At 45.6% G+C, this 25,412-nt stretch overlaps 4 protein-coding genes across 5 annotated transcripts; 1 reads left to right on the forward strand and 3 right to left on the reverse strand.

Moving 5' to 3' along the window:
- Positions 1–25: 25 nt before the first annotated feature.
- LOC117863987 (ABC transporter B family member 29, chloroplastic) lies at positions 26–4,812 on the reverse strand. The gene is made up of 10 exons (XM_034747946.2): positions 4,084–4,812; positions 3,538–3,624; positions 3,346–3,453; positions 2,989–3,255; positions 2,407–2,490; positions 1,842–2,058; positions 1,626–1,711; positions 855–1,042; positions 576–711; positions 26–490 (listed from the first exon to the last, which is right to left on the reverse strand). The coding sequence occupies exons 1-10, from the start codon at positions 4,696–4,698 to the stop codon at positions 347–349; spliced, it is 1,932 nt and encodes a 643-aa protein (XP_034603837.1). The 5' UTR covers positions 4,699–4,812; the 3' UTR covers positions 26–346.
- Positions 4,813–12,067: 7,255 nt separating this feature from the next.
- On the forward strand, positions 12,068–13,772 carry LOC117865046 (3-ketoacyl-CoA synthase 6). The gene has a single exon (XM_034749121.2). The coding sequence runs from the start codon at positions 12,155–12,157 to the stop codon at positions 13,541–13,543; it is 1,389 nt and encodes a 462-aa protein (XP_034605012.1). The 5' UTR covers positions 12,068–12,154; the 3' UTR covers positions 13,544–13,772.
- Positions 13,773–17,749: 3,977 nt separating this feature from the next.
- On the reverse strand, positions 17,750–18,348 carry LOC117862472 (uncharacterized). The gene has a single exon (XM_034745951.2). It carries the CDS (start codon positions 18,346–18,348, stop codon positions 17,917–17,919), a length of 432 nt encoding a protein of 143 aa, XP_034601842.1. The 3' UTR covers positions 17,750–17,916.
- A 3,395-nt stretch (positions 18,349–21,743) lies between these two features.
- LOC117865436 (beta-fructofuranosidase, insoluble isoenzyme 2) lies at positions 21,744–25,126 on the reverse strand. Of its 2 annotated transcripts, XM_034749637.2 has the most exons (5): positions 24,874–25,126; positions 24,207–24,215; positions 22,358–23,624; positions 22,173–22,263; positions 21,744–22,085 (listed from the first exon to the last, which is right to left on the reverse strand). In XM_034749637.2, exons 1-5 carry the CDS (start codon positions 25,061–25,063, stop codon positions 21,900–21,902), a joined length of 1,743 nt encoding a protein of 580 aa, XP_034605528.1. In that variant the 5' UTR covers positions 25,064–25,126; the 3' UTR covers positions 21,744–21,899. The 2 variants fall into 2 exon arrangements, with proteins under 2 accessions (XP_034605528.1, XP_072151109.1); XM_072295008.1 differs by lacking the exon at positions 24,207–24,215.
- Between the last annotated feature and the right edge of the window lie 286 nt (positions 25,127–25,412).

Genomic DNA, 25,412 nt, shown 5'->3' on the forward strand with positions numbered 1-25,412 from the left:
AAATTGAATTCCAATAGTTGGGGAGTAAGCTTGAAGGCGGGCCTATACAGCTTGCATACAAATATAGAATAGAACAGGGGTACAGCCTGATGTACATGTGTGGAAAAGTTATAAAAACTCCAAAGCCTGCCTTAATCCGTTTTGTTAGGATCTTGCACCAGGTAAATCTTGCGTTCAGCAGACTATCTTTCTATTAATATTGACAGATTTGTTGGCCTTAAACACGACTCCAAGAGTCATAAGCAGAGCTCAGAGAAGAAAACGACTGTCGACTGTTTTCTTCCACGGTGAAAGATATGCACATTTCTTCTGGAGAGAACCTACCATTACCACACCAAAACTCACCCTAATTAGGACTGGTGATCTTTTGTAAGTGTCCGTTTTGAGACAAGAAATCCAACTTTGTGATCTCCTGCAATTTACCACCTTCTAGCGAAACAATTCTGTCAGCCATTAGCACCATTTCCTGCTGATGAGCAATGATGAGAACCTGTATTCAGCCACAAGAAAGTCACTTAGCAAAATATTGATAATGGAACGCATGACAAGAGACTTGTCCCACAGAAATAACTCACAGTTACTGTGTGGTTTGTCATTAGATTCCTCAGTGCTTCTTTCAGTAGCAGCTCAGACCTGATATCCAAAGCAGAAGTTGCTTCATCCATTATTAGTATGGAAGAGTTCTGATAGACTGCCCTGGCAATAGCTAACCTGTGTAAAAACATGCACTATATAAGTTAAACGGACTTCATTAAATAGTAAGATAAACTGTCTACTAGGTAGCGTGTGATCCCAATGTTCACTTGTTTAGCTTGTGATACAAGGTAGTTTTCACTGAGAAGGGAGTATTTTACCTTTGCTTCTGCCCACCGCTCAAACTAGAACCTCTTTGCCCTACATTTGAATCATATCCTTCTGGCAACATCTTAATAAACTCCTCAGCATGGGCAATCTTAGCGGCATACTCAACCCTGGCCATATTAATATCTCCCAAAGGATCTCTATAAGCAATATTTTCAGCAATTGTCCCAGAAAATAGCATCTATGCAATAAACAAGAAATGAATAATGCAGGCACATGACAGTGCACAATATACATAGTCCATACATGCAAAATATAATGACACTTACAAGTTAAAATCATATTTCGTGTGGACTACCAAGCACTATTCAACTAGTTTTCATTGAAGTGCATAGGAAAGGTTAACAAAATATCATTTCAAACAGCAATAATGATCAAGAACACACAATTTATGATCAAGATTTCATTGATGCTGTAGATCAGCAATCAACAAAATGGAAAGCTAAGAGTTCCATGCTTGAACACACAATTTATGATACTTAGTATAATGGACTTATCCATCTGACACCAAATACGACTTACTTTTCGTTTTGCACGAGAAGCACAGGCTCTGCTATTGACATGATAAAATGATCTAACCTCAGCCACAGCTAGCCATGATAATATTGTTTAGCACATATAAAACAAACTAGAATGTAAAAGATATGATGTTTCTTCTAGTAGCCACGTGTCTGTACAAGCAAATGATCTTAATCTTGGAATATGGCAGCATCTGAAGAGAACAATGGAAGGGGACATCATGCATGCACCAAATAAGTACTTACAGCATCCTGTGAAACAAAGGCAATGTGTGTCCTCAAGCATTGCAATTGAATGTCCTGAACATCATGATTGTCCAGAAGCATATATCCTAAAAGAAAAGAAAACTAAATCCATATTATAAGAAAAATATGCAGTTTAAGTAACCAAGAAAAGGAAATGCGAGATCTTGAGCTCAAGGTAAAAGGCGGTACACAATATTTAGGTGTTTAGTCGAATACCACTTTGTGGATGATAAAGGCGGAGCAGTAATTTGGCAAGAGTACTTTTTCCTCCACCAGAAGGTCCAACAAAAGCAATACTTTCTCCCGGTCTGATATGAAGATTCACACCATCTACTACTGGAGGCATGCTATCAACATATCGAAATGTAACATCATGGAACTTAATGTCCCCATTAACATGTTGTAAATGAGTTGCACTGGGCTTATCAGTCACCTAGGAACACAAAGCTGGAAGTGACTTATCACAGACAGAACCAACAACTATGTACTGCATTTTCTTGGTTAACTGTGGATCAAAATTTAAAAATAATCACATTTTACACAAAATTATATTTTCTCAAAGAAATGAAATGTTGAATTACTTTTAATCAAATCCTAGTAAATTTCGATGTTCCTTCAAACAGTTTCACCATGCCGAAGGATATGTAAAGCCATTCAATCACCTTAGCCAAACGAAAATAGACTAATATACTTATGTTGACTTGTTCAAAGACTTTTCTTGTAATTTAACCAAAATGACAAATTAAGCTGGTAAGAAACAAGCATACTGATTAGTGAGTACCTCAGGGTTGAACCTCATAAGATCAAATATGCGTTCTAACGCTGGTTCTCCTTGCTTATATTCATTGTATGCCTTCCCCAAATCCTATACAAATTGCCATCAGAACTAAATCAAGACCGTTCTTACATAAAAAGGCGGTGCATGACCATGTGCAAGGCAATAATAGAAATAAAGGTAAATATCATATTACATGTTCTAAATATTTAAAGAAAGTTTTCTGGGAACAAGAACCATTTCTTCATCCTCCAATGCTAGAAGCCTAGAACCCTTTTATGATTCCTCATCAGGAGAGGAAGTCTACAAGGGAAAGATGCTGAATGCCCCAACAGGAAGGTGAAAGAAATTTTCAAAGTATTCAGGACACAAAATCCCATAAGCATTGTCAATTTGTCCAAAGAGTGCACTTCAAGTTTATTAATCCATTTCTACAGTTCAGTAAATTATCTTTTTTGACATAAAAAGTAGATGCTTATCCATTTTGTTTTAAAATAGCAAAGAGTAACTTGTCATAGAAACAACAGAAAAAGGGTGAAGAACCAACATACACAGTAGGTAACTATTTGACATGAATGTTGAACTGACCTGAATAGGCTCCACAACAAGAGCAAGCGCTGTCAGAAAAGACAGAAAACCTTCAGCATCAAAGGATGTGCCTGAAACAACCATTGACCCAGCACAGAGCACAAGCAGGCCTCCAATGCATGTTGCTCGAACAGCCTGAGGTATGAGAGTCTTCATTTTCTTCTTATCCAAATTATTTTTTAGATTGTCACGAGCTAACTTTTGGAATCTCAATATCTCCTTGAGTTCCCCATTGTTTGCCTTCACAGTGAGCATCGACGGAACTACCTAAAAAGAAGATAACTAAAGTTGTAGTCCCTGCATAGATGTGGATTTTCTTTTTTGGTATGTGAGCAAACAATTGCTACTAAACCAGACATCGTTGAGATAGGCTGTGAGCATGGCAAGGCTGAGATGCGCCTCCTTGGACATTTGACGAAGTCGTTTACCAAGACTTGCTATGACGACGCACATGCATGGAATTACCTGTTCACACAATGTACAAAGAAAATTAGACAGCAAAGATAAAAGTGACTGTGAAACAACAATATGAACTGTGAGCTTGGTTACCGTTGCTGCAAGCAATGAGAGCATGGGATCGATTGTCACCATCTGAGTACCCATTGTTATCAACTGCAAGCTTGTCGGCACAATTGTCTGTGTCAAATTAATAGTCAGAATCCATGCATGTGTAGTGTACCATTTGTTGGTACAACCGGGGTGAGCCTGCCCATTACCATTACAGTAGCCAAAATGAGGTGTGTTATTTCGAGATGTACCATTCGTTGGTACATCATCTTGAAAGATGTAGAAGTATCAATCAAATTTTGGTGAAAAACCAGCCGATTAATGGCAAGGGGTCTCGGGAAAACACAGATCAAGAAAGTTTGAAATTTTCAATCAATAAGGCCACATCTAATCAGCAAACATACTGACTGCTAGGCGGGCATTTCCTCGAACAGCTAACCTACATACTATGGAACTTACAAGCATCTAGCAACCTAATATTACCTACCTATTTAAGCATGAATTTCCACGAACGATTGTTGCTCTCTAAACTCTAAAGTGAGTCGATCGGCAACAAAACCACTAAACCAGGGAAGAATGCAATCTCACATTGAGCACGGAGAACACAGCGTCCGCGACGTCGTCCGCCTCGTCGGCGATCCGGTGCGCGAGGTCGCCTGCAGCCACCCCTCCTCTGCCCTCGAAGAACGCGAGGTCGCGCTCCAGGAGCCGCGCGAAGGCGCGCTCCCGCAGCCGCCCCGCCGCCCGCAGCGCCGCCTCCCAGAGCAGCGCCTGCTGCGCGTACGCCGCGGCGGCGCGCGCGGACGCGAACGCCGCGAGGGCGAGCCCGCCCCTGGCCGCCACGTCAATAGCCGCGCCCGCGCCCGCGCCAGCGGCGGCGAGCGCGCGCGGCAGGCGCCCCGCGGCGGGCACCGCGCGGGAGAGGCAGTACACGGCGGCGGCGGCGCACGCCCAGCCCTTGGCGATGGTCTCCCACTCGGCGGCGACATAGGGGAGGATCTCGGCGAGAGGGTACGGCGGCGGCGGTGGCGGCGAGGAGTCAGTAATGGCGGTGGCCCGGAGACGGAAGGCGCTCGCCGCTGCCGGCGCCGGGGTCAGGGCCAGCGTCCGCGCGTGGGCCACGCATCTGCGGCTCCGCGGCTGCGGGAGGTACGGGTTTAGTGTTAGGGTTCGGGAGACGAGCGCCGAGAGAGCCGGAACCATGGGCGTGGCGTGAGCTCGCGGTTCTGTTCTGCGTGGGCGTCCGTCGGTGTGTGGGGTGCGCTAGGAAGCGCGTGCCATGCGCTGCAATGCGAAGGTGCGGGAAGAAGAGGTGACGTCGACGCTCGACGGCACCGGGAAACAAACCGAACTGCTCGGCGTAACAACTGCCTATGCCATGTGGGCCCCTAATGTCATCCGATCACGGCAAACTAGGCTTAGCCGTGACGACGAAAGGTTGCGGTGCTCCTGCGCGGGTTAAGGTGCTACTATGCTTCCAACCAACTGATGCACTTTTAAACGTGCATAAAAAATTATCTAAAAATATAAATGGATACTCCTTGTCATAAATAAATAAGAATTGTGCACGATGAAACGAAAAAGAGAAATCAATACATAAATAGTAACGTTCATGCACCTATTTGTCTTTATTGTTTTATCTTGTTCAAATTTTTGTTAATCCTCAAATTTTGCACGATGGTAGAAGATGACAAGAAGTACCTATTTATTTTTAGATGAATTTTTGATGCACATTTAGAGATGCATCCATGGGTTGGGAGCATGGTAGCACCCTAACATGTGGGAGTCGATGTTTGTTGGCGGACGAAGCAGGTTTCATATATTTTCCGTTAGTCTTATCCCCATCTATCTCTTCTCACTTCACCGGAAATCAAACCACCACTCATTTCTCTCCATCCAAGCGCCCGGGGCCCGCCCATAACCATGGAAGAGCTTGAGCCTTGGATGCCTACGACTATGGATGCGTTTGTAGTGCACCCGAAGTAGATGCCTACTGACTCTCTGTATGCATTTGTAGTGCACCTGAAGCAGTTGCCTCCGTTGGATGCACAACGGACGCACCAGCAGATGCAAGAACTCTTTGGATGACAGGTTAAATTTACGGAAAGTGCATAGGCTAAAATGCAGAAGTGCATCAGTCCATTCGCCAATGATTGAGCATATACCTAGTAATTTTTTTTATTTTTTTGGGAATGTTTATTTGTCGCCCGAGAGTAAATCAAGACTCTCATCACTTGATTTTTTCCCTTATTGGATTTGCATCGAACGCTCCTGGATCATCGTCTTCCTTGGGCTAGCACTCCCTCGCACAGGCATAGTCAGCCCCACAGCCACCTAGACGAGCCACCGCCCTGCCGCGGGCGCAGTAGGGTCTCGCCAAAGCTTCGCACCAGCGGACTGCCAGCTCGGAGCTCCAGTGAGAACCTATCGTGACCATGGCAACCTCCTCTACACCCTACCTCACCGCCGTCCCCACCCCCGGTGAGGTCGCCGTCGTAGCCCCCACCCTGCTGACTCCGCCCTAGGGATGGCAATCAGGTTGGTCTGGACCCGAGACCCGCGGGTTTCAGACCCAATGGGGGCGGGGGTAGGTCCGAAATCCCCTCGCGGGTCTCGGGTTCAGGGACCCGAAATAGGGCGGGTGCGGGGCCGGGTTATAGAATCCCCCGCGGGGGCCCACGGAGCCTCGAATTTGGCCCATGAAGCATGAAGCGGTCCAGAGGTCCAGACTCACCCGCTCCCCCTTTTCCTCTATCTCTCACCTGCTCCCCTTCTCCCCCATCTGCAGACTATGGCTGCTGGCCTCCAGCCCTCCACCCCATCCCTACTCCCCAGCGGTGGTGGCGACCGGCGCGCCCCGGCGCCCCCGCGCGGCTGGCCCTATTCCCAGCGGCGGTCAGCGCGCCCCCCCACGAGACCGGCCCTGTCCCCAGTGGCGGCTAGTGCGCCCAGCACCATCGTGCGGCTCACCAGGCCTCGCTCGCTCGGTGCTGCATTCCCCAACAGTGGCGGCCGGTGAGCCCCTCCCTCAGTCGTCGGGTCATGGATTCACGGAGATGCGGACTCATGCACGTCCATCTGGATCCCGTCCTGGCCATTTGCAGTTCGTCCGTGGCGTGTGCTCTTTCTGCTTGCTCGGTTGCACGCCAATAGGCAAGCTCTCCCTATCTATTCCTCCCTTCTAGTCTAGTCAAAGATACTAGCAATCAGCAATTGGAGAATGGAGATGCAAGCAAGCAGCCATTTTTTATCTCTCTTTTTCGCCCAAATCAGCCCAACAACATTAGTTTCTCAATCTTTCTTTTCCGCTCCTCCTTTTCCAAAAGAACAAGGCAATCAACAAGCAGCCGCTGGTTGGCCTCGACTTGGGTGTTGGGCCCCCGTCGGGTTCGGGGCGGGTGCACCGTTTGCTGTTTTGGTGCCAGGGCGGATTTGTGGCTCAGGTTTCGAGGGTGGGTCCGTGGAAGCTCCACCTGACCCTGACCCGCCCCGTTGCCATCCCTACTCTGCCCATCGGTGGTCCTCCACCGCCCCGCCGGTGGCGCCACTGCCACCTTACCTCGTTCATCGCCTCCACCACCGGGCCATCTTGCCGTCGGCAACGTTTCTCTAATCTTAGGGAACCTTGGGAGGCTCATAGCTTCAACCACCCCCTCCCCTACCCAGCACCCTAATCCCCAAACTTTGGACCCTAATTTCTCACCGAAGACACTCACTGTGTGAAAGTTGTTAACGGTAGTTAACACGTCAAGTTGTAAACCGCAAGCGCATGGATCATCGTAGCTATCCAATGTTTATCAATCCGTGGATCGGTAGTGAACTGACTAGGGTTCTCTATCTAGCTAAATGGGTCTAATCCTATCATGAAGCATGAATTGCATATAAAGGTAAACCCAATTGTGAGATAAGTATTATAGATAGGGTAAACAGATCACATCCATATATATGAGGTAACACAACCAAAGGTAGCATGAGCCTATTATCTATTTGTTGTAGTTCTAGCCAAAATGGTAACCAATCTATGTAGCACCTTGATAAAGATTCATCTCTTAGAAAGGCGGCTCGCAAGCGGCCTACTTTCTTGTGGTCACCACTGCGAGGTGCGTGTTAACGGCTCCGGTTTTTTAAAACTTTACCTCAAATGACTTCCATAATACTCGTCATCGATCCTACTCAACGCAATTGTTCAGCCTTTTCCCTCCCACATGCTGTTACCACACAAAGGTAATCACACCGACTTCCTACGCACTACTAAGATATATCCACAAGATATAGACTAAGCACCACGATTACATCTATTCCTACTAAGAGCATATGCTAGCTAAACATATGAGAATAAGCATGCATCATAGTAGATCAAAGTAAGCACAAGATTAGATTGATATCACCATCGTGTATTCATAAGCCTTGATGATCACAAGGCTTGGCTCCAGAACTCCACCATGGCTTTGCCGCGCAGGGACGACCATGGCGGCTAGGGTCTAGCCTAAGCCATCTTCTAGACAACCTTGAAGACTTGCAGCGGCCTTCAGCTCCCTCTGGTGTGTATCCCTCTTTTCATCGACTTCTGGTAGATTGATCTTGTGTGCCGATGAATTTTGGGCATACTCATAGTTTGGAAGATGTGTGGCTGAAATAGGAAAGTGAGAGGAGCAAGGAAAGCCCTAGGCCGATCGGCCTAGCCCTTCCATTTATCCTCTCGCGCCCAACTTCGTTATCAAGTCTCCTTTGATGTTTTGGAAGATTATTTTTGTATGCATGCGGACCTGGCACGTCGATAGCTTCGGGATGAGATAACTTTTCAAATCTCCGCTGATCTTTTTCGATTCCTCTTTGATCTCAAAGTGATACTTGCCATATCTTCATAATCTTAGCCCTTAAGTAATCTTCGAGGAGCGCTTGCCAAAAATGAGTGTCGGAGGGGGCTAGAAGACCCCTGGCCGATCAGCTTGGGCTTCACCAGGCCGATCGGCTTGGGCTTGTTCTGAGCCCTCTGGCATTCGTCTTTCATACATTCGTTGCTTGTTCAGGGCTTAATCCAAAAATATGCTTTTATGTCCAATGCCCTGCAAAAATAGAATATCCTCCAAAATACAATGCATATGCGAAAATAGGATTATTTCAGGTGCTAAGTGGCGGGGTAGTATAAGAGTATATATGAAAACACCACTTAACTAGCAGTAAAAGTGTATCAATAATGAGTGCCAACAATTCCCCCATGCTTAAACTTTACTCGTCCTCGAGCAAGTCCAGGATACTTGCTTAATCAGGAAATCAAGATTGCCTTTCAATGTCATCCCTGCCCTTAGTTATACATAACAAGACACATTTCTCTCTCAAGTATTTAGCATTTAAAGTTTATGTTGTGACCGGCTATTTTTCATCATGGAAGATAGACTAGCAATAAAGAACATGCCACAATAAAATAAATACAATACTCGTGAACTTAAATGAACTTCAGACCTTTACCTTGTTCTATCATGAAGAATTTTTCAAAAAGATGCAAATCCAACACAAGTGAGATTCTCCTACAATAGTTCATTGAAACACTCATCTCATCAAGTCACTCAAGCCTATACTATATTATTTTCAACCTATTCTACTCATATATGAAAGTGGAAGACTTATGTGAAGCTTGGTAGGTAGAAACAACCCTAGCAAAATATTATATCTGAAATATTATCAAACTAAGAGAGAGATCTATTGGGATTGCTGAGACTTATCAAAAAGGCCATGAAAAATAAATGTTGGAGAGGGAGAGGGATGAAACACACACATTTAGATAAGTGGGTATGTGCAAGTGGCAAATGAATGATTCTAAGGCACAAATAAAGTCCTCGTTATCGAATTGCACATGGTTGGAAAATAAGTATAGATCAATCATTAATATTGAGAGCATTGGGAACTTTCAATGAGACTTAAAGAACCGAGGAATATTTTATTAATTTTCTCCTTTATTTTTTCTCTTATTCATTCATTTTTCTGTTCTTTCTTCTTTCTTTCTTTTTCCTCATTTTTCTTTCTGTTTCCTCATTTTTTTTATTTTACTCCTTAGAACTTCTTGCAACATAGTACTTTACTCAGCAGTAGTCAGGGATAATGCAATGACTCCTCCCCCATGCTTAGACAATGCTCGTCCTCGAGTATGAAAAGGAAGAAAGATAAACTACTGATGTAAGTACTAAAATCTTCGATCTTCTGGAGAAAAAAATATTTTATTCCTCTGGAGGGACTTCCACATCAAATTTCAGAGAGAACAGAGGGGGAAACACCTCAGGCCGATCAGCCTGGTAGTGTCCAGGCTGATCCCTTCTGGCCTCTATTTTTGTCGCTTTTTTATTCTCCATACTGGTGGATGCCTCCAGGTCTTGATTTTCTTGAAAATACACTGATTAATTTTCTGAATCTTTATCAAATTATTTTTCCATACTCAATAATGGGTTGTGGTCAAGGAGGTAGTCACAAAAAAATATGAAAGTTTGGGTTTAGGTTGGATGTCCAGCGAGGTTTGTGAAATTTCCAGTATAGAAACTCACAATGCATGGACAAAAAGGTTAGCAAGAAAAAAGATTTACACAAAGGAAATGGCCAGCTTCTAAGTCTCATACCATAGAAATCAATCTTAATCCAACTCAACAAAATATAAGTTTGCAATCTAAAGGTTTCATCATGAAAGATCATGCATGTATATAGGCTCTGGTAGGTAGAACTTTGCAAAAGATTCACAAATGTAGAAAGCATATGAATCAATTTTAAATAAAAATAAATCAAGTTATCAGGTCATCAAAAAACTTAAATTAAAGAGCAACATAGAGTTTGTGGATCTAGAGTTTAGTCATTTAACCTCCACAATTAGAAGAGCCGATATTTAATCAATTTAAGTTCATTAAACAGAGAGCAATTGGTTAATTCATATACAACATTGTGTAGGTAAAACAAAGCGGCAACCTTCATCATTTTTCCATAAGCAAGATTATATAAAAATTATTAATATCGTGGTGAGCACAAGGTGATGGTGATCATGATTTAAAGAAAATAAAAACTAGGTTGTACTTCTAGTAGCCATGTTATTATCGAGAGATATACAAAGGTTGCATCGAGTCTATGGTTGAAGGCTTATATACACAGGCATTTAGAAAGAGATGGGAGAAGGTTGAGGAAAAATTTACTATCCTTTCGATGCTTGTAATGAAGTGTAGTGCAGCTTCCCCATACTTAAACATTGTGCTTAGCATGGAAGAAGAAAAATGAGCATCTTCTGACGACTGTGATCCTTGTATTCTTCGTCCGGCAAGTCCACCACCATGCTTAGCATTGTGCTTGGCATGGAAGAAAAAGATGAAGCCTTTTGTGATTGTTGAAATCCTTGTTCTCAGCGTCCACAACCTGTCTTTATGCTTCTTCACTTTTGTCACCTTTATTATCCTTCAATTTCTTCTCTTTTCATAAAAGTGTTTCACCATGCCTGCAAAACCATTCAAGTGCACAAACTATCCCCGAGGTGACTGTCGGGAGTAGAAGCAATCGTCAACAAACCAACAACATCCCTAATACTTTAATTTGTGGCATAGCTAATTCAGTAAAATCAAAACAAAAACCTAATGAGTGTACATTAATAAGTAGAAGGAAAAAAATTAAACTCAATTATACATTAAATTCAATCAAACTCATTAATTAAAACTATGGATGTAATAATTAATAAGTAGGAAAAATATAATAAAACTCAATTCTATATTACATTAAAATGATAAACATAGCATTGTAATGGTTATAATATGACCATAGAATTTTATTTAAAAAATAATCCATCTCTAGTTATTTTCTCTCTCTCTTCCACCCTCCCTCTTCTAGGTCTAGATCTAGATCTAGATGACAACCTAATGAAGCTAGAAATGATGGATAGAAGTTGAAAAAGAAGGTTGGAATGGCACAAACTTATCTTTTATAGCCACCTCCTCCAAAGAAAATAAGAGTAAAACTTTCCCCCTTAGATTTGGTATTTTTGGAGCTTTTCCCGAGCTCCTCTCGAGCAAGCTCCAAATGGAAGGTTGGCTGGGCAAGAAGTTGTTCGCGGCTTTATCTGGGCGGCATTTGTGCTGACGGGTGCTTAGATCACCCGCCAGCACAGATCTGTGTGGCGGGCACTAGCCCGGTGGCCCCGGTTATTTTTGTGCTGGCGGGTGCCAATTCCGTCCGCCAGCATGCTAATTTCGACGTACCAGCACAAATCATTTCTGGCGCAGTGTCACGGGATTTTATAGGCATTAAATACTATATCATATTATTAGTTTTGCTGACTTGATAAGTTAATTAGAAAAAAAGGGAGTATACGGTATACTCCATTGATACGGTTGAACGTTGCTAATCTCAACTACTCGTTTGTCCCTTCAATTTATATATGCCGACAGCCTCCCCATGTGCTAGGAGTACGACATATCAACTCTCGACGAAACCTGTCCCTGCCCACACAGCTATGCAATCTTATGGGACACTGCTGGCTTGTTGCATGGTTGTGTACTGAGCAAGGGCTATTTAAAGGGAAAGCCAATGGTATAATCCTCGTGTACTTGAGGCATAGAGTCGTGCATAGAATACCGTGGACCGTGGTGCACACTGCACACCACCGAGACTGGCCCTTAGATGCTCCTTCCAGCTCGCCATGGCGGTCGTAGCTGCGCTTCAGAGAGCATGGGTGTTAGTCAGCCATGGCGAACTCGTTGGCTTGCTCACTCCACTTCACGTCGTAATGGCATTTACCCTGGGTGCCGGCGTGGTCATGCTGTGGCGGGTTTGCCGGTCGCGGGACGTGTACCTCGTGGACTACGGCTGCTTCCTGGGGGAGCCACGCCACAGGGTCCCGTTCGCGATGGCCCTGGAACACGGACGCCTCATGACCTGGTTCGTCGATGATGAGAGCACCAAGTTCATGGTTCGGCTGTACGAGCGGTCCGCAATCGGCGAGGAGACCAGCGTCCCGGATTCCTACCGTTACATGCCCCCCGAGCGCGGCGTCGAGGCCTCCCGCGAGGAAGCCGAGCTGGTCATCTTCTCCGCCGTCGACAAGGCATTTGCCCGGAGCACGCTGAACCCCGGGGACATCGACACGCTCATCGTAACCTGCAGCTTCACCACGCTGACGCCGGAGTTCGCCGACGTCATCGTGAACAGGTACAAGCTCCGCGCCGAAGTGCGGAGCGTGAACCTGTCCGGGATGGGTTGCAGCGGGGCCCTCATCTGCGTCGGCCTCGCCAAGAACCTCCTGCAGGTGGCGCCGCCGGGGAGCCATGTCCTGATCGTGGCCACCGAGATCCTGTCGTCGATGTTCTACACCGGAACCGAGCGCGAGATGCTCGTGCCCAACGTCCTCTTCCGCATGGGCGCCGCCGCCATAATCATGTCCAACTCGCCGGAGCGCGCCCGCTTCCGGCTCGGCCCCATCGTCCGCACGCTGACCGCCGCGCAGGACGGGGACTACCGGTGCGCGTTCCAGGAGGAGGACGACGAGGGGATCACGGGCATCAACCTCTCCAAGGACCTGCCCGTCGTCGCCGCGAACGCGCTCAAGAGCCACATCATAGCCTTCGGCCCCGCCGTCCTGCCAGTTTCCGTGCTCCTCCGGGTCGCGTTCTCCTTCCTCAGGCACAGGTTCTCGAGCGGCGAGGCGCGCGCGAAGGAGAGGTGCTACCGCCCGGCCTTCCACAAGGTGTTCCAGCACTTCTGCATCCACCCGGGCGGGCGCAGGGTGCTCTACGAGGTCCAGCGCGGCCTCGGCCTCTCTGACGGCGACATGGAGGCGTCGCACATGACGCTGCACCGGTTCGGGAACATGGCGAGCAGCTCGCTGCTGTACGAGCTCGCCTACATCGAGGCCAAGGGCCGGATGAGCAAGGGTGACCGGGTGTGCATGATCTCCTTCAGCCCCGGTATAGACTGCAGCAGCGTCGTGTGGGAGTGCATCAAGCCGGCGGCAGAGCCCGGCGACGGGCCGTGGGCCGGCTGCATCCACCGCTACCCTGTGCAACTTCCCAAAATTCTCAAAAGGACTTGAAGGTAGTCGTGTTCGAGCATCATCACGCATGCATCCGATCAACAAGTGCATGTGCTCTGCTTGCGTGCAACTACCTAGCCGCATAGCACTATTGGGCACGTATGTGTCATGCATAAATGTGTACCAAACCAAATAAAAACCAACATCTACGGGTTGATTCAGCAGAGGACTCCATCCATCATCTAGTTACACTACTAATACTATACAAATAAATCTGAGTTTTTATTGCCGTCCCCTGAGCCCTCACTGCCGGTTAACCCACTGCTGGGTTGAAAGGAAAATGACATTATCGACGATTTGTATTTAGAAAAAAAAATCCCTTTACGACAAACCGGAATTGATACTTTCACTCCCAGTATGTGGTAAGCTGTTGGCGCTCACCATGCATAAGCAACCTTTTACTATAGAATTGCCTTAATATTGATGCATAGTTCACCCCTTATACTACATCCACTACCCTTTTCAGTTGTGTCGCCATTAGTTGTCTTCCGCGGTGTTCTTGTTTTTCGGCCAAAGTGGCCCTTGTACCTGGCTTAAAGCCTCTGGTGTTCTTCTTACTCAAAAATGTTACTGCTGATGGCTGTTAAAGAGTCAAATCCTTAATGGTGCCCGCCCGTGTTGGATATTTTGTGATCTCGGCATAACAACCAAGAGAACAAACCTTTTCGCATACATATTTCCACCGTCATATATGTGAGTAGGACTCAGGTGCTGTGATCGGCAAGCACACCTAACACATAACCTTCTAGGACTCTTCCACAGTGCTATCTTACTATTACTAATTGGAGGCTCCTTTTGAAGCCTCCAGGTGAAGCCACCTAGGATTCCTAGGTGGATACTCTGGAAAAAGAGAGAATCCTAGAAATTCTCACAAAAAAGCAAAACATTCGACCATCAATCGATAGATTCAAATCATCATAGCCATTGGATCTATTATGTTTTCTAAAAAATTACCCACCTATGCCATTATGAAAATAGCCTAAAGTAACCCCCTAAATCTATATTACTAATTGGAGGCTCCTTTTGAAGCCTCCAGGTGAAGCCACATATGATTCCTAGGTGGATACTCTGGAAAAAGATAGAAATCCTAGAAATTCTCACAAAAAAGCAAAACATTCGACCATCAATCAATAGATTCAAATCATCATAGCCATTGGATCTATTATGTTTTCTAAAACATTACCCACCTATGCCATTATGAAAATAGCCTAAAGTAACCCCCTAAATCTATATATAAATTACCCACCTCTGCCATTATATAAAATAAACTAAAGTAACCCCCTAATCTTCATCAAAATTACCCACTTATGCCATTATAAACAATATTTAAAATGACCCCTTAATTTGCAACTGAATTGCCTACCACTATTACTTAAAAAATTTAAACCCCTTAAAATTTGCATCTATATTACCCACACATGACATTATTAAAAATAACATGAGATAACTCTACGTTTAAATCAAATAACCTTAATTAAAAATATACAGCAATATATGATTCTAAATCGTCTATATCTTGCACTATTGGTATACGATATAATAATTAAGGTCTATACGCATGATGTGTGTCACCATTTATAAGGATATAAAGTGATGAGAATATAGATTTCTATGCTAAAATTGTATCTCAAACTTAAGGTTCATTAAACAAATTCAAGTGCATACCTGCGATGCAAAGTGAAAAGTTAAAGATTATAAATGTGGATGAAAATATTATAGAGTAGTTGCTAACTAAAATCTATCACAATTGGATGAAGATATTAAGTATATATCTACATAAGCATTGTGTGTTCGAATATTTAACAAACGAGAGCTAGCTTATGGTAATAGTTTTTTAGCATTATAGTCTCATTTTTTTTCATTGGAGGCTTCGCATTAGTTCCCACGAGACAAGCCAGAAAAAAGAGACAAATTCTCATAAAAATTAAAAACGTCAAACATCAATCCTGTAAACTCTAATAATCATAGTCATTGATCTATTATATTTTCTAAAAAGTTACCCACCACTATTATTATGAAAATATTCAAAAATGAGCTCTAAACCTATATTTCAATTACCGAGCTCAGCTATTATAAAAAATAATCTAAAGTAACCCCATAACCTTCATCCAATTTACTAATACACATCATTATAAAGCATAACTTAAAATGTCATTCTAAAATTTTATCTATGTTATCCACGTATGTCGTTATTAAAAATAACCTAAAGTAAATATTTAAATCTTAATCTAATTACCATCATGTGCATTATACAAAAATGTTAAAAGGTAAATTAATATATAATTTTAAATTACGTATTTATGTCATTGTTAATATAAAAATACTAAGTTAAAGTATATACACATGATGACTGCCACCATTTAGACTATTTATACATGTATGTGAGGAATCGATAAAAAATATTGATTTGTATGCTAAACATAATGTATGGAGGATTGAAGGTGTGATACAAAATGGAAAAATATGAATATGGATGAAAAAGTGCATTGAGTAATTATTAATTAAAAATCAATCACAACTGGACAAAGATAGATACATATCTCTATAAGTATTATGTTGAAGTATTGAAAAATAAGAGAGTAGTAGGTGAACAATTTTGATTATTAGCTAGAAGTTTAATTTCTAAATAATTTTTAAATACAATAGCTTCTAAAAAACATATTAGCCCGTGTGGGAGCACGGGTTGATGGACTAGTATATATGAATTGGAAGGTGCCCCGTGCATCAATCTAATCTCGTCATTAGGCTAAACACCAATCAATTAGGGCACTAAAGGGATTGGAAGCATGAGATCCATCTACTGCAGATCAAGAATTCCTGTTCTTAAGATGTGAATCATGATCTACGTCGAGTTCAGCAAAGGTGACGTCCAGGAGGGTACAGTTCGTCATCGATATCTAAGTCTTCACCAACAGAGAGCTCTAAAGCTCTTAAGCTGGTGAAGATCACGTTTACTTCATTTACATCAGCCCTGCTACAACAACAGAGGAGCTAATGGCATCTACGTGCTCTGGTTAGTCTAATCTAAGTATTCCGTATGAAGTTAAGTTAGTGATCATGATTAGGCTAAGCTAAGATTATGTTTAAGTTAATGCTAGATTAAGTTCAATCTATCAGCCCGAGGACTGGGAGCTTTCAAAAGGGGACTGAAACGTGTCCCCAAGCATATAAGAAAATTAAGGTAGCCCCCTTTCAACCTTTTTGTGTAGAGTGCAACAACACAGCCTGTCCATTTTTCCTCATTCCAACCCGCCTTCAACGGTTCTAACAGCTCCTTGCCCAATCCCACGCAACTATACCATGGCAGCCTTCGTCCCTAGCCCTTTCTCAGAATCCATATATCCTAAGCCCCATATCCCTAGCTAACCCCAAGTCCACATACCTCTTGGAGGTGAGGTGGAAGAGATGGGATTGGTTGAAGAATTGAGGGTTTATGAAAATATTTTGGTGCCGAAGAGGAAAGAGATGGCCGATCGAGTATAGGATAGCTTTCCTATCTGGAATTTAGTCTTGAAGTTTGTGTTGTTTAAGGAGTGATCATTTTCCGCAAAATTTCAGGTGATCTAACATGAATAACGGTGAACATGGTCCACCCCCACGAGTGGGGTGTTTGGATCCTAGAGCTAAAGTTTAGTCCGTGTCACATCGGATATTTGGATGCTAATTAGGAGGACTAAACATAAGCTAATTACAAAACTAATTGCAGAACCCCTAGGCTAAATCGCGAGACGAATCTATTAAGCCTAATTAATCCATCATTAGCGAATGTTTACTGTAGCACCATATTGTCAAATCATGAACTAATTAGGCTTAATAGATTCATCTCGCGATTTAGTCTAGGGGTTGTGAAATTGGTTTTGTAATTAGTCTATATTTAATACTATATTAGTCTATATTAGTCTATATTAGTCTAGGGGTTGTGAGATGGCCGGATGGACCGGCCAAGATGGAGGATATGATCCAATAGTAGGGATGTCGCTGCAAATGGAGGGGACAGGAGAGTGACGTGAGAGAATTTGTCCGCATGTTGAATACTGATGAGCGTCACCTGAAAAATGCCTGATCACGAGTGTGTTAAATAGCAACCTTCTTTCGTGATTGTTGCCGATCTAATTGAGCGTTCGGCTGTGCAGCATTCCCATGCAATGCAACGCAGCAGATCGAATCGTATAAGACAGCATGCAACAACGCCAAGTGCTGAACGCGTTGGACAACACAAGAAATGCCTCAATGTTCCGACCATGTATTAACTTGCCGGAAGGCAAAGATTGTGGACAATGGTTGCAGGAAGCAAAAGCAAGAATCCGAGCGCTCTCAGCAACTAAACAGGGAGATCTACCCGATTTTTTAACCGACCATGACGTGGCGGCAGATCATCTGGTGAGCTGATCAAGAGCACTCTTCTCCTTCCCGTGCCGCTCCTGCGGTGCCGCCGCCGCCGCCCGGCCGCCGGCCTCCGGGTGGATGAGGAGCTTGAACCTGCCGTCCTCCTTGCAGGGCTGCAGCAGCTCCTGCGACGGCAGGCGCATCTCCCGCAGCACGAGGCGCCCGCCCTCGCGGTGCGCCCGGAGGCTGAGCCACGGCCGCCCGCCCTTGCCGATCACGGAGATCGGCGGCGGGAACGCCCGCCCGCTCCTCGTCCGCCGCAGCATGATCACGTCGTGCTGGCGGTGCCCGACGTCGCTGCCGCCGCGGCCGGCGTCGTCGTCGCCGTCGTCGAGGTGCTGCTGCCTCCTGGACGACGGCGGCGGGGGCGCCGGCCGCGCGCAGTGACCGGCCGCTCCGGCGACGGCGTCGTCCGCCATGTGGGGGTGGCGGAGGCGGCGGCGTCGTCGGAGCGGAAGCCCTCGGCGCCGAGCGCTTCGGTGAGGAGGCCGAGGAGCAATGGAGGGGTAGGAGGGGCAGGGCGGGGGCGTGTCGTGGCGCGGCGAGGGATAAGTAGCGGCGGGAGCGCCATGGGGGTCGACGGACGGACTGACGGGCGTCGCGCGCGGAGGGTACGTGGTGGGTGCATGCGCGGCTGCGGACCTGCGGTGCGGGCGAGCCATACATGATGATGCATGCTCTCATGCGTACGTGCTCCTCTCTCTCGTGGGTGATCCAGCTGTGCTCTGCTGAGTCTGAAGTCTGAACGATGTGTAGCCTCATGGTTGCAGTTTCACTGACAGTGTCAGCTATACGAACCCAAAAAAAAAGAAAAAAAAAGAAAAAAAGGAAAAAGATGGTGTTATTGGCCCAGATCAGTCTTCGGCATGGCCCAAGATAAATGGGCCAGATCATAGAGTCCGGCCCTTTCTGCCGTCACAACCAAAAGGCCACTAGTTGGTGTTAACTTTGGCACAGTTAACAGTCCGAAATTCCTGTCACAAAGTAGCCAGCTAGGCGACCCGAAAACTTTTGTGACAATATGAAATCCGCAGCACAGAAGATACGGTTGGGAATTTAGAATTGCGGAGGCCCTTGAGATGGCACTGGCGGTCCAGGTGGAGACAATTCAGCAGGCCGCACCATGCTTGATGCCATGTACGGAGTACTAGCTTGCCGCCTCATGATGACACTACGTATTGAGAACCGGGCACTGCTATCACTCCAAACTGTGATCAAATCACCAATAATGTAATCCTCCCCAAACTCATTTCCCACGGTTATTCAAATGTGTACTGAAAACGGTTAGCCTTTTATTGAGAAGCTACGGGGCAAAAGTAGTATTCTTGCAGTGTTGTGCGCGAAGCATTTCCCCTCTCGCTTCCCATGGCCGGTGATCGCCTACCACGCATGCCAAGTCAAGTGCTGCCACAGAGAAAGTAGAGGGAACGATGTGACGCTGGAAAACGTACCTAGTGGGAGGTAGAGCTTTTCTCGAAAAAGGAACGGACACGGTCGGCGAGTCGAAGGCTACAACTCTTGCCCGAAACTGGGATCAGCGCAGTGCGAAGGACAGCGAACGGCGCGGCGCGACAGGTCCAGCCGATGGTGTCGATTCCGTCGTTGGAATTGCCTTTTCGGCTTTTCTTTTCCCTTTTCGCGGATGCAAAGTGGCAGCGCCTTTAGCAGCGTGCTTTAGCCACCTAATCATTTTAACAATAGGTTGGCTAAGTGGCTTACTGACATGGCACGCAAATGGAGTGCTCCATCTGACCATCTCCATTGGCGTGATGCAGCTGATTGTTGTGCGACGCTAACCCAACGGAAGGATAGCACAGCAGGAAGCTGCACAATGCAAGTTCGTACTGTGTTTAGCCACCAGCAACAACTGGGCTGGGCCATCCTTCCAAATTCGTTGATGGTAGAAACGAGAGAGATTTGTTGGGTTTTTATATGGCTTTCAACATTATTTATATAATGTGATTATTGTTCAACTCAATCTGGAATTATTTGGATACATGTGATAGGGAATAATTGATGCGGAATTTAACTCGAGGAAGTGATACTCGAGGTGCAATTAATTAAGATCCACTCTACTGGAATATTTCTTATGTACGTACATGTTTGACCCGGTACAGCACGACGGAAGAGATGGACTTGTTTTGCATGATCATATTGGAATTGATCTCATATACACAATTGATCATGACACATAACTCACACATGTATGCTAGGAACCGGTATATATTTTAGACTCAACAAATTGACATGTCTGATAGTTCGTGGTTGGTGATATGGTTCAGGAGTCACATGGATTTTCCGGAACACGGGTAGAATATTTGTAACACCTGGAAGTGAAGTCTATAAATAGATCCCTACTCTTTAACCTCAAAATACATTATGAGCGGAAGGCACATGAACAACAGAGGGTTGCCCTAAGTAGTCCAGGGACGTTTTTTAAGCGCCGAACAAAGTTACGAAGCCTTTCAAGTCATACTCCCACCATCTCTACTCTTTTTAGCTTAGGCATACACATATTGCAAGGTTAGTCAAATATCATAATCTCGATCAACAATTAGCTCAATGATTTGCAGATTTTGTTTAGGGGATTTATTTGATCGTGCAAAAGTCAGAAATTAAAAAGGAGGTTGGATCTTAGCTGGTGACGCTAATTAGTGCGCGCTGGGAATGTTCCCGGCCATCGATTCCCGACTAGGCCACGGTTACCTTTTATAGAATATTATTTTGCTGCCTCATTCCCTTTTGGAAACCGCATCGCGTGCGGTGTTACTGTTCCAATAGTTCCTTTTCCGACCTGCGTGCTCGGTGCACTTCTGCGCACCTCCCGTCTCTGGAAACAAGAAGACCCCTTCTTCCATTACTCTTAAATAATTAACTTTTCCAAAAAAAATATTGCAAAACAAATTTCAAGGGAAAATGTTGTGCCATATAACTTTTGCAAAAACTTGTATAAAAAATTTATATATATATAACTTATGCAAAAGGGCAAATTTATATAAAAAGAAAATATATATATATATATAACTTATGTAAAAGAAGCAAAACTTATAAAAAATAAAAAAGTTATATACATAACTTATGCAAAATAAAGCAAAAATTATAAAAAAGAAATAATTATGAAAAATAAGAAAAAACTTATAAAAAATATAAAAGTTATATACATAACTTTTCCATTGCATCATCTTTTCATGAGAAAAAACAAATACAGACAAAAAAAAGAGAAAAAAATGAGCGCTCCGCCTCCCGTCCCCATCGCTAACCGCACCGTCGCACGCTTGCTGTGCCGCCTCCACCCCGCTCGCGACCGCGGTCTACTCCGCGCCCATGTTCCGCCTATGCTCGTCATCTTCGAGCCACTTCCCCTCGCCCGGACACTGCGCCACCGAAAGAGGAACCAACTGATAATCTCTTTTGCCTACTGTTTTTGAAAGATTTTCTCTCTGCAACTTACCTTTTTCCTGAAAGATTTAAAAAAAAATACTTTTCTCTAATTCTTTTTAGAAAACTTTGTAGAAAATCATCTCTGTTCGCCATGTAGACGAGATGGGAGGCAAATGTTGGCGCAAAACTCGGTCACGCAGAACAGGAATAGCAAGAGCCTTCAAGATGAAAGCCCAAACTAGTTATATTCTACTTTGGAAAAATGAGACCACTCCCTCCTTTCCGTGAAGGGAAGGGCTTATATTCCTTCTGTGTACATATTACTGCTCAAAATGTGGATGTAAGGAGAGTCCTAGCCACGATAAATGGGATGTATGGCAGTTAATTTCCAAAACAAAGTAAACATGCAGCGGTAAGACTAAAAGCTAATGTTATAAGGCCAAATCAGCAAAAATGCACTGCAATTGTATAGGCCCTTTATGTAGGCATCATACATCGTTAGTTCGCGTTCATGCATATGACTAGCAGGCACCTCCTTTCAAGATTATTGATTCCTACTAGTCAATGCGGCATATTTCCTCTCAGATTTTCAGGCGCCGTTCATGAGTGGCTTCTTCATCTGCCACGCCGTCAGAAGCGACACCTTGACGTCCGCCTTGCCGTTGTTGAACACGTAGAGGTGGGCGTTCTTGTCGATGGCGAGCGACGGGTAGACCCTCGAGAGGATGCACGTCTTGCCCCCGGCTCCAAAGCTCTCAACAACGGATCGGTCGATCTGCACACGCAAGATTAACATGAAAACAACTAAGGAAAATTTAAAGAATCACCAATCTTGTCATCGGCGAATTGTATGCTTAATTACCAAGGTTCTCAGAGATATCTTGCCGTCTGGAAGTTCTGTATCTACAAAACCTGCAAATGTCGGCAGGTACAGGTCTGGATTGAGAGACGACCTGTCCGGAAGAGACAGAGGGAATTAAAATGTCAGTGTAGTTCAGGTTCAGTGCGTGACTACTGTAGCAAAGGCACCTGCGTGCTCTCACTCACTTGGTTGGGTCGGTGCACATGAGCACGACGGGCTTGTCTTTGCTGGCGGCCTTGAACACCCTGAAGAACACCGCGGTCCTCTCCTGCATGTCGGCGGACGCGAGCACCCACAGCCCGAACGGCCCGATGCCGCCCTGCACGTCGGCGCCCTTGACGCCGCACAGCCTCTCGGCGTCGTGGGCGAGCGCCGGGTCCAGCGTCTCGGCCCCCTCCAGGCTCGACAACGCGAAGCTCACCTCCACGTCAGCCTGTGCTGTCTGTAGCCCCGTCACCTCGACGTGTTTCCCTGGCTTGATCACCTTGTCCTTGAGAGTGACTGGCTGGTGCCGGAGGGCCTCGACCTCCTCGATCGGCCACTGCAACACCTGCTTCCCGCTGAAGTCGAGCCAAACCTTCCTTGGAATCGCCTGGATTCCAGCCCACCCCTTGGCGACATCGTGGGTGCGGGTGTCGGACTCGTTGGCCCATCCCCAGAGCACCCGGCGCTTCTTCGCCGGGTCGTAGAACGTCTTGGACGCGTAGAAGTTGCCGTAGTCGTATCGCAGGTGGTGCTCGTCGCCGGCGGCGTCGTCCGGCACGTACCGCTCGGCCTTCTCGTCGTACGTGCCGACGGTGTAGTAGTCGTAGCGCCGCAGGTCGAGGCTGTTCTTCAGCACGTACTTCACCTTCGGCCCGGACGCGGAGGCCTCGAGCCCGTCGGCGTAGCCCGCCTCGACCGGGTAGAAGTCCGGGCACTCCCACATCCCCGTCGCCGCCGAGTGCAATGGCCGCTCCACCCGCCTCCACCGCCTGAAGTCGCGGCTCCGGTACACGTACGCCACGCCCCGGGAGCCGCCCTCGGCCGCGCTGCCGATGAGCAGCCGCCACTGGCCGCCGGAGAGCCACGCGGTGGTCGGGTCCCGGAACTGCGTCGCGTTGATGTCGGCCTCGGGCACGATGATGGGGTTGTGCCCGGGCTTCACCCACTCCCGGAGCATCGGGTCTGACTTGTTCTTCGGGAAGGCGATGTTCTGGACCTGGTAGCTGACGTCCGGGCGGTTGATGCCCGTGTACATGATCACCGGCGTGCCGCAGGGCAGCGTGGTAGCCGAGCCTGACCAGCAGCCGTACTTGTCGCCCGGGATGCTGGGCTCGATCGCCGTCTCTAGGGCCTCCCAGTTGATGAGATCTCGCGACACCGAGTGCGCCCACACGATGTTCTCCCACACGGCGCCCTTGGGGTTGTACTGGTAGAAGAAATGGTACCAGCCGTTGTAGTACATGGGCGCTGCGGATTCATTCAGCAAATCGAAAATTTTAATTTGCAAAGCCCAAAGTTAAGTTATTTCTTTCTTTTGTTTTTGAACCCGGAAGTTATTTCTTTCCACCTATATTAGAACATCAATTGAGATGGAACTAAATTATGCATGGTGTTCGTTCTTGTGGAGGAAACTTAAATTTGTTCATCTAGCAATAGGAGAGACGAGAGAGAGCAAAGTGTCTCCCATTTGCATGTTACATGTTCTGTAATAATCGTCATGAATGAAGTTGACAGTTGCATAGTATAACTTGGCATGATCTTCTAAATAACACTTTGATCATTTATTTATCTTACATTATATTATTTATGGTTATAAACTACGATTATTATAGATTATATTTAATTACAAATCCAACCATGTAAAGTTTACATTATAAAAATAAAAAATTAATAGTCAAACTATTGGTCAAAAATTGCAAAGTTTGAATCTTGATATACGTGTGCGCCTTATAAATAAAAAGGGAGGGAGTATTTGGCATATACAGAAATCCAGCAGATGCATACTATAAAAAACAGGAATAATAAGGGCTGGGAAATAAAATGACGTACCGTTGGGATCTGAAGTTGCAAAGATACGCCGCCGATGCAATCAGAGAGCAGCCCACCGTAAAAGATTAGAAAATGGAGTTAGAGTCAAACATTGGCAACAATTGTTGTTACTAAATAAATCAGTAAAAATGGTGCAATTTTCTGTTCACTGGGACCTTTGAGCTTCAGCGAAACGACTTCTGAAACTTTTTCAGTCCATGTTGGTTGCTGCCAGATTACAGCCCGGAGCATGGTAGGGTCATAGCATTGGCTGACTCTCAACTCTACTACTAACATACTAATTTTTCGTAGCAAGAAAATTGTAGACACAGAGTTGAGTTGCTGTGTTGAGCCGTTAAGCATGCAGATCGTGATTTTTTGATTTGACAAGAATGACTGGGCTGTCAGTCATATCAATGTTCTCTGTCGTAGGAATAGCAATAAATGTTCAAGCTTATTTAGCCTCTTCTTTCAGGAGATGTTTAACACATCACCCTAAATTTTTTTTGCTGGTTGGTTAGTCTGTGTGAATTGTGATTTAGCTTGTATGATTGCAATTGGAAACTTCTGTCTGTCGGGTCTCTCCTTGAGCGAGCAGAGTGCCCTATATACAGTCGTCGGCCGGCAAAATTCAAAACCTGCACGTTCTACCGCGATATTCAAGGTCAGGTCAGAAGGTTTACGTTACCATTGATCCAGTTCTTGGGGGGCTGGAAGTGGTACCCGGTTCTCAGGAGGGGGTCGACGATGGACGGCGGCACGTTCGCCGTGGCCGCCTCCGTCTCAAGCTCCTTGTAGTTGTAGACGACATGGGACGCTCCGGTGAGCTGCAACAAAAGCAACCACGCGCAAGCAACCCTTATCACAAGAGCTCCCATTTCCCTTACTCAACAACAGAGAGGGGGAGCAAGAACAGGAGGGGAAGGATGCGAGAAGCGAGCGACAGGGGGTGCTCTATATACTGTGCCGCCGCAGGCCGGAGCGCTGCGCCTGCGCTGACATGTCAGAAATCTGTGGGTTGACTCTAGCAGCAACAGCCGGCCGGCAGCGAATCCCCAACACAAGAAATCTCTGGTTTTTTAAACAGTTTTGCCCTTTCAATATGATATAGGAGAAGAAAAGAAATATGTTGGTTGACTTCAGAAGTATCATGTCGAAATTAAAAAAAAATCTTCGGAGTATATCTATTTTTTTTCAAAAGAAGGCCGGTCTATCTAGCTATCCATC

Source organism: Setaria viridis, chromosome 7 (assembly GCF_005286985.2).
Source record: "Setaria viridis chromosome 7, Setaria_viridis_v4.0, whole genome shotgun sequence".
NCBI classification, from domain to species: Eukaryota; Viridiplantae; Streptophyta; class Magnoliopsida; order Poales; family Poaceae; genus Setaria; species Setaria viridis.

Coding starts and splice junctions, on each gene's coding strand:
- LOC117865436 (XM_034749637.2), bottom strand. CDS start 25,063: ATGGGAGCTCTTGTGATAAGGGTTGCTTGCGCGTGGTTGCTTTTGTTG. Junction 22,264..22,357: donor ATGTGCACCGACCCAACCAA/GTGAGTGAGAGC, acceptor TCTTCCGGACAG/GTCGTCTCTCAATCCAGACC. Junction 22,086..22,172: donor AGATATCTCTGAGAACCTTG/GTAATTAAGCAT, acceptor TTGCGTGTGCAG/ATCGACCGATCCGTTGTTGA.
- LOC117862472 (XM_034745951.2), bottom strand. CDS start 18,348: ATGGCGGACGACGCCGTCGCCGGAGCGGCCGGTCACTGCGCGCGGCCG.
- LOC117863987 (XM_034747946.2), bottom strand. CDS start 4,698: ATGGTTCCGGCTCTCTCGGCGCTCGTCTCCCGAACCCTAACACTAAAC. Junction 3,454..3,537: donor TCTCATTGCTTGCAGCAACG/GTAACCAAGCTC, acceptor TTGTGTGAACAG/GTAATTCCATGCATGTGCGT. Junction 1,712..1,841: donor CCTTTATCATCCACAAAGTG/GTATTCGACTAA, acceptor CTTTTCTTTTAG/GATATATGCTTCTGGACAAT.
- LOC117865046 (XM_034749121.2), top strand. CDS start 12,155: ATGGCGGTCGTAGCTGCGCTTCAGAGAGCATGGGTGTTAGTCAGCCAT.